At 40.7% G+C, this 14,723-nt stretch overlaps 1 protein-coding gene across 2 annotated transcripts in view; it reads left to right on the top strand.

The window, feature by feature from the left end:
- The first annotated feature begins 89 nt into the window (after window positions 1-89).
- The window catches only part of LOC131366691 (WD repeat-containing protein 70), a 38,453-nt gene continuing 23,819 nt past the window's right edge, over window positions 90-14,723 (top strand). Inside the window, exons 1-10 of one of the 2 annotated variants that reach the window (XM_058411373.1) lie at window positions 90-158; window positions 481-534; window positions 623-706; window positions 1,140-1,242; window positions 1,369-1,579; window positions 2,920-2,979; window positions 3,692-3,825; window positions 5,613-5,766; window positions 7,541-7,617; window positions 13,484-13,658. In XM_058411373.1, coding sequence (XP_058267356.1) covers window positions 134-158; window positions 481-534; window positions 623-706; window positions 1,140-1,242; window positions 1,369-1,579; window positions 2,920-2,979; window positions 3,692-3,825; window positions 5,613-5,766; window positions 7,541-7,617; window positions 13,484-13,658 — 1,077 coding nt within the window. In that variant the 5' untranslated portion in view covers window positions 90-133. Of the gene's footprint in view, window positions 159-480; window positions 535-622; window positions 707-1,139; window positions 1,243-1,365; window positions 1,580-2,919; window positions 2,980-3,691; window positions 3,826-5,612; window positions 5,767-7,540; window positions 7,618-13,483; window positions 13,659-14,723 lie in introns of both variants that reach the window. The other variant, XM_058411372.1, reaches the window with a different exon arrangement.

Here is a 14,723-nt window from a genome sequence, read left to right as displayed (position 1 = left end):
TAACAGATACGGTCTATATATAGTCTGTTATGTTTAACACGAGCGTCTGCAGCTGCTTGGAATTCAGCCTTTATTTTGTCCGTCAGCTTGGATGTGAACCGGAAGTGACTTTTAATGTTGATACTCGAGAAAGATGGCGGCACAGAGGCATAGTGATGGTATGTTTTTAGTCTAGTTTTTAAATGATTACATTATGCTAAAAACAAACAAACAAACACATTTTTTCAAATTTATAGACATTGTACAGAACCATTATTACTCGCATCGGAAATGCGCAGTACAATTGGTAACCTCGATTATTAGAAAATTAGCCAGTTAGCAGCTGCAAATTAACTTTGCACCATTTGCATGTTTGTTTCTTAAGTCTATCTATCTATCTATCTATCTATCTATCTATCTATCTAATAATGCCATCTACGACACTATATATCCAACAGAGAGGAATTTAAATATATTTCCATTCGGTGTATTTTTATTCAGAGAAGAAAGATGAAGATGAGGACATCTCCTCAGTTATGGGCTTCTCTGGGTTTGGTAAGCACGCTTATTCCTGATTTCTTGCCCTTGTGAATTATTTCCTTTTACGTTTAAAGTGTAAACTGTGTATATGTCGTGTTAACAGGTAGAAAAGCTCGGACTTTCGACTTCGAGGCTATTTTTGAGCAGACCCGAAGGACTGCCATTGAAAGGAGCCAGCGGGTTTTAGGTTGGTTTCAGGTTTAATTCCAGTCAGTCATCTGAAGTCAGCGCACGTGCAGCAGCTTTTATTTTTCTCACAGAACTGATGCAGTGTTTGGGCTGGAAAATATAGCTGCACGTGACAAAACGTTTTAAAAAAAAGTCTATAAAGACATGAGACATGTGCACTAGACTATTCTGAACAATTATACAACATACAATACAACAAAACAAACTTTCCTGCAAAGTAGTACGGCTAATGTAAAGTAATTATGGCAGAGCTAAATGTAATTAACTGAGTATTAGTGTTAAAAATACTAGTTTGATGATTTGTTTAGGGGTCTGACTTTTTTGGATTGGATAAATAGCCACCTAGATGTGACCTGGTTAAAGAAAAGGGTAGGAGGATTTGAGTAGTGTAGCCGGTTGTTTAAAAAGAAGTGTGTCGTGTGTTTGAGCAGAAGACCGTCAGCAGCAGGAGTCTGAGAGTTCAGGTCGCAGTGCTGCCTCCTCTACAACGTCTGCCTTCAACCAGAAACAAAAACCGTCTGCTTCCACATCGAGGTGAGATTAAATCTGTTCAGGGATCCACAAGCTGCTTAATAGAGTCCTGGCTTTGTACAGTGTCTCGTTCCTTAAATCATCCACATGAGCATGAGAGTTCATACAGTGATCTTTTGTCCTCAGCAGGCAGACTGAAAGTGACGACAGCAGTGACAGCAGTGACTCTGAGCTGGTTGGTCCTCCTCCTCCTCCTGCTCGCTCCACACAGGCTGATGATGATGATGATGATGATGATGATGACGAACAGATTGGACCTCCGCTTCCACCAGGCTTCAGCCGCACCACAGCTGATGATGACGATGACGATGATGACACCATGCAGGAGGATGAGGATGATGTAGGTGTTGCTTTTCAGTCTTGGCAGGTTGTCAGACATTTAATTATAGCTCTAGTAGCTATAATGTATAGTTAACTATAGTCAGAGTTTTAACATTAAAAACGTAATAATGTCACATTCTTCTTAATATGTCAACAATTTTTTATTAAAATAAATGAATAACATTAGACACACGTGAAGCATTATAGTGACTTATAGTAATAATAACAATAATAATAATAATAATAATAATCATAATGATAATAATATTGTGTACCACCTGGAAATGCTAAATACTCTTAACTATAAACTATAAAAGCACATCCTGAAGCTTTTTATTCCTCTTAAAACATAGCAGTTTATCCTCAGTTACATTTTTGCCTCATGCCTTTTATCTGTGTCTGCGAAATAAATTAGTTCTTGTTGTCGCTTATCATAGCAGTTATAAAAAATTCTCATTCTGTTTCTGTGTTAGCAACGTGAATAAAGCATTTTTTGTTTATTTGGTGTTTGGTAATTCAATTCTGATGGTAATTCAATTCAGTTTATTTGTATAGCTCATTTTACAATGGACATTGTCTCAAAGCAGCTTTACAAAAGTAGAGAAACTGAAAAAGGAAAGGAAGTTGATGTTTCTGTAGAAACAATGTTTTTTCAGCTGCTTGATGTTTGCACTAGGGGGCAGCACTTTCCCATCATGTCCATTTTTGTGCCTCTTGTGTCTGTATGATTGATTTATATGCTGCAGCAGCAGCAATAATAATAATTAGTAGCCTGTAATAACAAGCTTAACAGGAACGTGATCTCTGGAACAAAAGATCCTAAAAGTGCCTTCCCTGTAATGGCTTTATTATGTAAGTGTTTATTACCACACGCTCCTGTATAACGCCTCGAGGCGGCCTGAGTGTGTCTTCTAACTTGACACTGGATCTGACAGAGTGCAGAGGCGTGTGTTTTCTCCAGGGCCTCACTCGGCTTCTGTCAGAACCGTTTCCTGTTCGTGGCACTTCCTGCCCCTGCTGCTTGTTCGGTGTGATGGTCAAATCTCTCTGCCTACCTACAAGACAGACCTTCGTGACCTTTAATGTCAGTTGCTGTGTGTTTTAAGTAGCACCAGTCCTGACCCACAGTCTGCTCCATAAACGATCACAGGTGCATGAGGATTAATTACACATGTTAGTTCAGGAATAATATAACAGGAGGAAGTATCTACCCAATAAAAATATATTTTCCAAAAAAAACCCACAAAAAACCAAACAGCAGCATTCTTATTTTATCACATTTATTCTATAAAGCTTTCTTCTTTTCTCTCTCCTATTCTTTCATCTCTCTCTTCTTTTATTTATCGCTTTTTGCTACAGGACCCAGTTAAGAAGATTCCAGACACTCATGAGATCACGCTCCAGCATGGTACAAAGACAGTAAGTTTCTTTTCTTTCGTCCCCCCACCAACACCACTGACCTTCTCTCTCCACTCTCCCTGTTAGTTTATAAAGTCTGTAAATGTAATAAAGGTGGACTATGTAACACGATCCTGTTATGAACACTTGGCCGCTGTCGGTTTTCTCTCTTAATCGTTTCCTTCAGCGTAGTTGTAAAAGCTCCTCAGTCAGACCGAGCGATGCATCTGATCCAGACGTGAGTCTTATTTAAGTCTGAATTAATCCTCTTTAATGGAGTTTAAGTATAGCAGGGTTTTTATAGAGCACGTTTGTTTGTGAAGCCTCGACGGCCATGTTGTCTTTAAATTTTACATTATTTTTGATTTGTTGATGTGCATAGTCACATAATTCCCCTTATTCTTTTTGTTTTTTTGTTGAATTACCTTTATACTGCTTCTCTTTCCCTTTCAAATCCTTTTTACCCTTTCATTTCCTTTTATATGTTTCTAATAAAATGTTTATAGTGCGCTTGAAAGGGAGATGGTGGTGGCAGGTTGTGTGAGATTTTTGGCCGTGTAAGGATGAAAACAGCAGACGAACTTTATGAGCTTAAGGCAAAGCATTGTTATTACAACAAACACAGAATCTGTTTGATGCTTCATGAAGAGATGCAAGTGTTAATGAACATCCCATTTGATCACTACACATGAATAAAATCTTCACAGTCCTTCCTCTTGGTGCTGTGCTGCAGGTCTCGGCACTGGCGCTCGACCCGTCTGGCGCTCGGCTGATCACCGGGGGCTACGACTACGATGTCAAGTTCTGGGACTTTGCCGGGATGGATGCAGCTCTGAACGCCTTCAGGTCCCTACAGCCTTGTGAATGGTGAGAATGATTTTAAATATGATCAACATTATTGTTATTATTAGCTTGACTGCTGCTTTAATGGTAATAGAATCAGTACACAAATTTGTGTGTGGTTAGCAAACACAACAGTTAAGAAAATGGGCAAAAAAATAGTCAGGTTTGGAGGCAAATAAGAAGTTAAGTAGGTAAGTATATAAGATAGCAGGCTGGTATGCATGTAAATCGGTAGGTAAGGAAGAAGGCAAGTATGTAGATAAGTAAATAATTGGCCAAGGAAGTATATGAGAAGGCCAGCAAGAAATTAGACAAAGAGTAATAAGGTAAGTAAATAAGAAATAAAAAAAGGCTGATAAGTATATATTTAGGCCAGTATTTAAGTTTGTAAATAGACAGAGGCTAGCAAAAAAAGTGGGCAAGTGTCTATAGAGGCTAGCAGGAATGTAATAATTCAGTAAGAAATAATGAGTAAGAAGACAAGCTGTTGTGATTTAATACATCACCTTCAACACCTGTCTAATGTTAGACTCTAAGTTAAATTCTGCTCTTAGTAATGGACACACTGACATGGACCTTCTCTTCTCAGAGCCAAACCGTGATTACAAACCCGTATTGCTCTAGTTTACAACAGTTGTGTATAGTATTTATATGAAATGATAATATCCCATTGGGAAACGGTTTCTGGACATAAGTGTTGTGTTCCTCCCTACATTCCAGCTTTGCCTGGCCCACTGTGTGTTATTCAGTGTTGCGTTTTCGACCTCATTGATGGCTCAGCCTGGACTAACTGGGGCCAGATGCAGCGGGGCAGGGCAGGGAAGGGCAGGAAAGGGCAGGAAAAGGCAGGGCTTGCGTGCTGTGATATATCTCAGCCTTTTAAATAGTGGGTGTCCTTTAGAAAATCAGGAGTCTCGTGGAATTGAAAGCCAATTGGCTGAGCCGGGCTGAGCCGAAGCGGCTTTCCTGTGTATGAAGAGAGCAGTACTACGGCACATTAAGCAGCTCATCAGCTCGCAGTGCCGTTCCCCCTCTAATAAGCTCCTGGCTTTGCAGCCAAAAACAATATTGCCCATGTGGAGACTATAAAGGCTGTGAACGACTGTTGAGTAATGCTCCCGTACATGAGTCTCAGTCAGGCTTTGACATATCCTCCGAGCTAATTCCATTGCATGTCCTAGTGACTATGTCTAATGCATTTCAGCTTTCTAAACGGCCCCGCCGAATTTTTTTACGTTGACTAAATGCAGAATGGGTCTGCACATAATCAGTCTATGACCTCGAATTGTTTTATCATCATGCCCCGGGGTGTACAGTTAGACTTTAAAAACACTGGACTTGTTATTTTTTCTTTGTCTTCGTGATATTAAGCCCCTTTGTTTTTTGCTCCAAATCCATCCTAAATTGTCTGCTCAAATGAAAACCAAAAAAACACAGACAGCTACGTTCAGCAGGTATTGTATTTCAAATCACCATGACTACCATAAGTAATATTGTGTTCTATTGGCAATTTTCACAGGCATCTTTTCACGATTAGGAGTTACGTAACATTCTGCGAGGCCGGAAGTCTTGCACAACTGGCAGATGTCTTTGACCGTGGAGTCAGACAGATGAAATCTCTCAGAGTTTCCTGTACACAGAGAGTGTGGCCCCTCGTTGTTCAGAACCTAGGCACGATTGTCAGGGTGTCTTGCTGTGCATCTGTCGCTTAGATCAGCTGACCTTTAACCCCAAATAAGCCAAGCATTGCCTAGTGAAGACAACCCGTGATCATACATGTGTAATATGATTTTGTGTTTTTTTCCTTTCAGTCACCAGATCAAATCCTTACAGTATAGCATAACAGGTGATGTGATCTTGGTGGTAGCAGGAAATGCCCAAGCCAAAGTGCTGGATCGGGATGGATTCCAAGTCCTAGAGTGCATCAAAGGGGACCAGTATATTGTAGACATGGCCAATACCAAGGTATAGTTCCCTTCTGGCCTTTAAATGTCTATAGACATGTGTAATAGGTCTGCATTGTAGACCTTCATTTGAACTTTTTTATCCTTTAATGACATATAACCAATAAACAAAAGTATTATTATTTTTTTTTACTTATTATATTTATTATTATAAATATGATTGTTTCTATATCATTTATTTTTTAATTAATTAATTAAATAATTAATTAATTAATTTATTTACTTTTTTATAATCTTTCTTTCTCTGCTACTTTTATGGTTCTTATAGTTGTCTATTATTTAGTAAGTAAGTTTTTTATTTTCTAAGTGATCCACACACACTTAACATCCCTTGAACATAAAAAAAAAAAAAAAAAAATTTTGGTCCAGTTAAAATGTCAGGATGATTTTCTGGGAAATTGCTGTTGATTTATCTTAAGCCAGATTTGTTAAAGAAAAATCTGTTTGTGTATATTTGCAGACAATCTGGATAGTGTGCCTTTTTTTGTGTGTGTGGATTTCAAAGAGGTACTTTTTCAATGATTTTTCTCTGAGCAGTGACCTGCATTGTTTATGGGTGCACTTGATACATCTGCAGACTATTTGTTGAAGTCCCAGTGAAGTTCGGTTAAGATTCCTGCTTCAGTGAATGGAAGGGGCACCAATAAAGTATGCACCTGGTCAGCTCACTTTTTCTTGTTTGTCTCAAACGCACATACACAAACAGGTGAAACCACGAGTCTTTTTATAACTGTCCAGTTGAAGAATTGCTGTGCTGCTCCATTGGCCTCCAATGTGCAAGCAGTTTTGTTTGTGAGCAGTGGCCCAGGGAAGGTGACCCAGGCTAATGTGCTGTATCCACATAGTGTTCATGGATCTTCTGCCTTCACACACACACACACACACACAGATTACCTAAAATCTAGAGTGACACCTCTTCCTGCTTCTGTTTGTAATTTAGCTGTTTCTCCTTGTGGGGTGCTTAGTGTGTTTTCTCTGAGTGTATACGTGTGTGTGTATATATAGATCTCAGCATCTGTCTGCCTCTATTTAGTCCACTGCCAATTTGCTCTCCTGCACTGTTGATAGAGTGGATCAAATGTGCATAGCAAGAACACTTCCTCTTATCCAAGCGAAGCTGTGCCGCTTTGACCGCTGTTGTTTATCTTGCTGTTCTCTTTCCGTATGGGAGAAATTAGCTTTGTCATATCATTAACGAGGTGATTAGCGTGCAGTGTTCGGAACAGTAAGGAGGACTAGCGCTCGTTCGTTTGATCTGATTCTTCATAACAGTCCAAATTGGTGGGGAGGTTATGGGTATGTATGTGTAGGTTACGGCAGCTTCAAGCTTCTAGAGTTAGAGCAAAACCTCCACAGTGTGTGATTTCAGGTTTCGGTATGTGTTTGTGTATACTAGGACCTGCACCAGGAGAGATTGCTTTTTATAACTAATTTTACCCTACAGGAAGTTACTTGGAAGATGATGCTAAGGGATCACACAGCTTGAAACGTTTGAAGGTGGCTTGGATTCGACAAAATTTTTGGATGACGGCCTCTTTTGTTTAGATATAGAATTGTTGTTTTGCCACACAAGCTATAATACTCTCTCTTTTCTTTACCCTTCCTTTATAAAGATTGTTTGGTTAAACTGGCTAGTATTTTCACTTCATGTATTTTCGGTTGACTCAAAAACTGTTGTTGCATAGCAACATGCCTTCATAATATAACCCTCGCTCTCTCTACCTTCGGCACGGAGATGGTCAATAACGACCCGATTGTCTCATGTTCCCCCACAGGGCCACACGGCCATGCTGAATAGCGGCTGCTGGCACCCCAAGATCAAAGAGGAGTTCCTCACCTGCTCCAACGACGGGTGAGTAATACTTAGATGAGTAGAAATCTGATTCCGCAGACCGGCCCCTGGAGGAGCGTGAGCCCTCAGCTGCATATAGAATTCCTATACATGTAACTGGTTAAGGAGGCGAAGGTCGGCTGTGCCTGCTGTGGCGGTCTCTGTGACTCAGAGTTTGAGTAACATAACCACCCTGACTCACGTGTTAGTCACGTCTCGAGTGTAGTTAAAAATTTCATGGCTTTTGCCCTGAGTTTGAGCCCTAGCTAAGTACATATTAGGCAAGTTATTGAGCATCACAGTGTCGTATCTTCTCAAAAGACCTTATTCCTGGAGATTATTCCAAGTCTTCTTCCAGAGTTTTGTGGTTACTGAATCCTGCCATGTAACCTCTAATTGCTATATTCTAATACAGCCTAAATTTTTTTTTTGTATTTTATTTCTAACATTTGACTGTGTCTTTGGTCATGGTTAATAACAACACCGGTCCTACCAGGTAAGGAAACTCCCAGTGTCTTAAGATGGCACTTCCTGTCTCTTTTATTGCCTATTTTGGTGCCAAATAATAATCATTTTTAATGGGGTTGAGGTCTGGTGATTTTGCAGGTTCTGGTGCACCTTCAGACTCAAAAAAAAGGTCAAAAACAAAAAACATTTGGCACTCATCACCCTATAGGGGTCATCCTAGAACATGGATAAGAAATATCATTGTTGTGTTCTGATTGGACATGAAGCATAAAGAACCACCTCAGAGACTGACCAACACCCAGCAATTTGGCTTTATGTTAAAATAATACTGAATTATAAAATAAGATATAAATGCATCACACTTCATAAAAAATATATTCTGTGAAAAACAAAATGCCAAGAAAGTGTGTGCATGTATCCTGTGGTTATTGTAATGGTTATTGCAACGGGTCATGAAGTAGTGAAGAAGCCTGGGGTTGTCGTCATTATTGAAAATGTCCACCAGCCAATAACGCTGGCAAATGTTTACAGTGTGGCTTTGCAGCTCCACATGTGAAGCTGTTTTCTTCCACTTTACCTTGTGTTCTGGAAATTGTCCTGTGGCACATAGTGACTGGTGTTGCTGGCGGTTGAAGAGGTGGGAAAACGGCGAGAGGTTTCAAGCCAAAGCAGCGGCAGATGTCCGCTGTTTGTGGCTGGGCTTCGGTTCAGCACCACAGGCGCTGTACACTTTTCTGGGGGAGTTTCCTTGTGTACCCTTGTGTTTCTTGCCCCTGCCCTCAGTCTCGTGCTCACTGGTGCAGACTATAAGCATCTTGGAGAAAATATAACAGCCATGCTTGGTGTTAAACATGAAAAGGGAACATCAGAGGCTGTATACACCACTCAGCTCGGTGAAGCGTGTCTGTTTAGTCCAATTGGCTGTGGGTCAAAGATAAGAGAACCTAACGATAAGTGACACACAGGCGGTCATGTGTCGCTTCTTATTCCCAGACCACTGGTACTGCACCACAACTCTTCCCTGCCTCACAGTTCACACAGCTGTACAGTAAAACACACATGTAGCACTTTTTCTTTCCAATGCCAGTTGTATTCAGCTTGTAAGAAGGCTGGTTAGACTATCAGAACACTAACTCCCTAGTCATAACCTGTTAAAAGCTGATTGAATTTACTGCAGGTTTTTGGTGAAGACCTATACTCTGTGTCCTTCGACAACATTAAATTTCACCGAATTGTTTTATAGATAGGGATTTCCTTACTTAAAGAATGCTGGCTGAAAAAATGTTCAGCTGTGACATTTGTGCTGTAGCTTGAAACCGTGACAAGACATGCTCTTTTACATTTACTACACATTTTTGTTTTCTTGAAAACAAAAATACAAAATATGGAATCCGTGTCATTAAATGTACTCAAATCTGAATGAATGATCAATGTCATGAGAATTTTATTCTTTTTTCTTTGTTTTCAAGTGAAACAACCCCGAGTATTAGGACATGTCCATCTGAAATTCTGGCTTATGGTGTTTTAAGTCAGTGTTAAGTCAATTTTACATCGAGACAAATGCTACTCACCTGTTGGCATGCTTTTATGAGTATAAATGCAGCTCTGAAAGTTTTCCTTTCACTAGAGTTTATTCAGCCTTCTCCTTTCATGAAGCAGCTTTTATTAACCACAGCATGTGGCAGGCAAGCTGTAAAATCACTACCTTTTTTTTAAAAGATTTTTGGGAGCCACTTTCCTCTCTACAGCTCACATTTGTAACACCACCTCAAAAATCTTCTCCTGTAGAAAAATTGCTGCAGATTCCACTGTGAACATCATGTTGGGTTTGTGTTGGGATGATAAGCATTTAGTGGTGGTGCATCACACGTTCCTGTTAGCATTGTGCTACATATAAATATTTTCAGCATGTTGAATCAGAATGTGTGTAAACTGGCATAGAGAAGGTAAAAAAAAACAAAAAACCCTGGGTTCTGCCTAAACCTTTCAATTTGCAGAAATACATGTCTTTTTCCACCATGCTTAACATTACAGGCTGGTGAGATGCTGCTGGCCTCGCCTTTGAGTGGTCTTCCTCTTTAGTCTCATTTTACTCTCATTTGTTATAAGATATCCCTCTCTGATAACTTCATATCTGTTCGTTTTTTTAGCATGCCAGAGCTGACAACACACTGTTACCCATTTTTCTATACGTAGCTTGCATTGCAGCTTACTATGGCGTAAATTGGGTCTTTCACTAGTGTGAACTCTACCTTCCAGAAACAAGTTGGGGCATTGGGTGGGAGACATGTTAGCTTCCTCTACAGTCCAGTGAGTCTGAAACTGCTCTCCCCTTCACAGATGAAGTGTTCCATGCCTTTGTCAAATAACATACATACCATTCAGACATTTTAGTTTTTAATGGCTGATGCTATATTTCTTGAAAACCCCACTCCCCCACCTGCAGATATTATGATGGACCTCCAGTTCATCAGCACCTCACTGGGAGTTCGTCCTTAACAAGCTCTTGTGGTAAGCCTTGTTAATAGTCTGTCCTCTGATTAGGGGCTTTCTTGTCATTTGTCCTGACAGAGGAATCCTTTCTGTCCCCCAACCTTACTCATCCGCCTGACACTTTCTCCCGCTCTTATCTCCCTTGGTGCAGAGAATGCAACAAGGCCAGCTTCTCTTCATAATCAACAGGGTGACACACAGTCAACCTTCCAGGGCCCCAACACACACCATCTCATTCAGCCCATGCTTGTGCTTTGATCAGCCACTATTTTATACTGACGTCCTTATCCATCCATCTGGGGAATTTTTCCAACCGTTCCTGTATCCTAGGCATAAACTCCAGCCTTCAAGCAAGATAGCATCTGTTGAGGTGGAGAAAGGTGAAGGGGGGTCTTTGCCTTGCTTATAGCGCTGGATTGATGTGTGAAAGGCTGCGTTGGGTCGTAAACTTCCCACGCATGACTGGGATTGTATTGCTATCATCTATTATCACATTCCCTCCTCACTGTGGGTAAAATTAACACGTTATAAAAGAAAGAGAGTGAACAAAACGATTGTGTGACTTCAGTTCTACCAGAAACATTCAGATAAACACGCTTCACTTCTATTCTTTAATAAAAAGAATTACAAGAGCATTTCAATTGCCAATTATTTTACACAACTTGCTGGGCACTGAAAGAAATGACCAGGAGACCCTGAAGCCACTAGATCACTTGTCCTGTCAAGTTAAAGCTGGTCTTAAACTTTTTAAAACCTATTTTGAAAACCAGGATGCCACTAAACTCTCTTCAGTTGTTCCTTTGTGCTCTAGGAAAGGTTGTATTACTGGATAAGACGGGCGATGTGCGCAGGAGGATCCTATGTAAACAGTGCAGAGGCAGCTCAAGTGAGACAGGTGGAGCCATCTGTCACAGTTACAGTCAGCCATTAATGTCTTCTCTTCTCTTCTCTTCTCTTCTCTTCTCTTCTCTTCTCTTCTCTTCTCTTCTCTTCTCTTCTCTTCTCTTCTCTTCTCTTCTCTTCTCTTCTCTTCTCTTCTCTTCTCTTCTCTTCTCTTCTCTTCTCTTCTCTTCTCTTCTCTTCTCTTCTCTTCTCTTCTCTTCTCTTCTCTTCCTCACATTGCTGCTATGTCTACGACTGATGCTTAGTGATCCTGTGGTTTTGCAATTCCTGACCTCTGTGACTGACCAAACAGGGATCTCGTCTGTGGTGGCCTGTATTTGCCAAGCACCTTAACAAACTAAAAACACAGTTGCAAATTCAGAAACGCAACAGCTTATTATAACACATTAACTGTGATTACACACTCATGAACTAACCACATTAACTCAGTAGGGAAAGGTGTTGGCCCTCTTTGAACATTAGATGCTTGTTGCTGATTTTAAACAGCGTATAAGTCTCACTCTGAAAATACATTTTTCTCTCTTATCCAATTTCTTATTATTGTGACTAGTATTGCTCAACCTAGATTCATTTTCCACAATCAGTCAGACTGTATACCGCAGTCATTCAGCATCTAGCTGACCTTCCCTTTCAGTTTAGACTTAATGTTGATGTCTTCATGGTTCTGATATTGCTGTCACATTTGTGAATTTGTTGTTGTGTTTTTGAATTTGCTGCTTGCGTTCAGGTTTCCAAATTTGCAGTTTGTTTTTGGTTTGTTAATTTAGTTTATTGTCATTAGTGTTTACAGGTCACAGTAGATGTCTGTTGTGTGATTAATTTCCCATCATCCTCAGACAGGCTTTCGGACATTTCTTTCCTTTGTTTAAACATGATGACCATGTAGGTGTGCTGGAATCCAGTCCTGGCCTGCATCGTGGCTATCAGTGTGTTTACAGTGCATTCAGGACCTTTTGACATCAGGGGTCAGAGCTAGTTAAAGCAGACTGTGGGATGGAGAAGTACTTGGACATGCTTAGCCTGCTGGTCCTTTGTGCTTGGTGTGCCTCATCTTTGAACGGGTTAACTCGCCATGACCTCTTGCCATCAGCCCTTTCCTCCTGATGTGTCTCCTCTTTCCTGCATAAGTTGTTTGAAGTCAGTGGTTAGGTTGTCTTTTTGAAAAAAACAAACAGGCATTATAAGAGCTCACTTCTGTTAGCAAAGCATGACCTCATGAAGTGTTTTGTTCTTGTAACTAAGGTAAAAAGATGTTGGTTGATAGCTGGAACAACCTGTCTTTGACTCCTGAAAGACAGCTTGCCTATGACCCATTCTACTCTCCTTCCATCTGCCTTTGCTCTGTCCGTGTACCCTGTCTATCATGTCAGAATGCATACTCTCCAGTGGTCTGACCTAAATAGAGCCCAACTGGCACTGCTCTTCCTTTTTGAGCACCAACTTTTTCCTTTTTGCTTGTTTGCGTTTTGGCAGCTGCGTAAGCCAGGCGCATCAGGTGTGTAAGCACTAAAAAGCAACCTTTGCTATCTGGTAATTGCATTACATTTAGTTTCAGGGTTTTTTTTTTTTTTTTTTTTTGCAGATTCCCCAATGGTAAAGAAAGGCTGATATGTTTTTATTTCTTGCTTTTTTTCCCCTCTCCTGTCCTCCCCTAACATCTGTAATGTATTCAGCAGCTGTAGAGAAGAAAATTGGAATTTCATGGAACCTCCGAATATGCCTGTAACGCTGATCTACCGTACCCCTGCGTTCTCCTACTCCTCTCTCTTCTTTTATGACTCCTCATTGTTGATGGAATATTTCAGCAATATGGGCTAAGAACTGGACAAAGCACTCACAGTAGCGAAAGTTTTATCCAACACTAATAGCATCCACTCAGTAGTACACTTACAGCTGTTGAATTTCTGAAGGGTCAAACATGCACTTTCAAATGTCTTTTTAAAGGTGTGTCTATTTCAGCAGTGTATAATTGTTCTTTGGCCTCTTTTTTTTTAAATTTATTTATTTATTTTTATTTTATTAGGACTGTGCGGACCTGGGACCTGAACAATGATAAGAAGCACAAGTCAGTATTCAAGCCTCGATCCATGCAGGGCAAGAGAGTCACCCCAACCTGCTGCACCTACAGTCGAGATGGCAAGCTGATCGCCGCTGGCTGCCAGGACGGCACAATCCAGATCTGGGACAGAAACTTAAGTGTGAGTCCTCCACTATTTCTAAAGTTGTAATTGGCATAGATAATTTGAAGTCGTTTTTTTGTTTTTATGACTTCTCAGCTGGACGTTTAAGTGGTTTGGATTCTTGCCCTAGATGGGCTGCCCTTTCCTCCCTTTTTGCCAGGAAATATTTTGTCTCAAAATATAAAATGCAGTAAAATTCTGGCTGAAGTTGTGCCAATCCTGGCGTGCGGGAACAGGAGGTCAGCAAATGTCTTGACCGGTACCTCAAAGGGTCAGTGTTTAGTGCAGCCAGTGACACTTACCAGGCCTGTAGTATTAGGAAGCAGGAAGGTAGAGGTTACGGAAGCACTCCTTTGTAAATAAGCTGCCTGGGTGTCCTCCTGCCTAGTCTCAGGCCTGACATGGATGAATAGAGACTGCGGTCAGAGTTGACTTGTGCTGTGTACTGGTCTTTCAGCAGATGTGGGGCCGTTTGAGGATCTGTGCCTTTTGTTCAACCCTGAGGGTGGACTGGTGGTGTGTATTCGGTTCAGAGCATGACCCAGAGAGCAATGGAAGGTATGCTGTCATAACGCCAGTGTTGGTGAACTCCATTGGACCTGGGGGAATATAAAAGTTTTTTTTTGGCAGGGTGGTGGGGTCCACCTTGTCAGTTTATGTAATCAAGCTGCAGGCAGACAGGGTGAAAGCTTGACAGAAAGATTGTAGAAGCTTGTGTGTATGTATTTTTAGTCATGCATTTGAAAGGTATGATAAAAAGCCATCTCATGGAAAAAATATTTATTGAAGTGTTGTGATTGAAAAGAGCTATGTTGAGGTAACCTCTAGGGCAAATTATAGTTCGGGTAGCTTATTACACTCAATCAAACTGTAAATTCCTTTTTTTGACTCAGATGTTCAGCTTGTATATTTTGGCATCTGAGTCACACTGAGTGTCTGCAGCAGTTTCTGTAAAGGAGCTGTGGCATTGAAACCAGACCATTGGTCAGACACAGATCTTCTCTTTTTCTCTGTGGAGTTCATGCTATCATCATCTCCCAACCTAGGAAACCTTGACCTCAAAGTTCTGCTCAGTGTTCGAAG

This window comes from Hemibagrus wyckioides, linkage group LG16, assembly GCF_019097595.1.
Source record: "Hemibagrus wyckioides isolate EC202008001 linkage group LG16, SWU_Hwy_1.0, whole genome shotgun sequence".
NCBI classification, from domain to species: domain Eukaryota; kingdom Metazoa; phylum Chordata; class Actinopteri; order Siluriformes; family Bagridae; genus Hemibagrus; species Hemibagrus wyckioides.
Note: the sequence above shows the minus strand (reverse complement) of the source record. Positions and strands in the feature narration are given on the sequence as shown.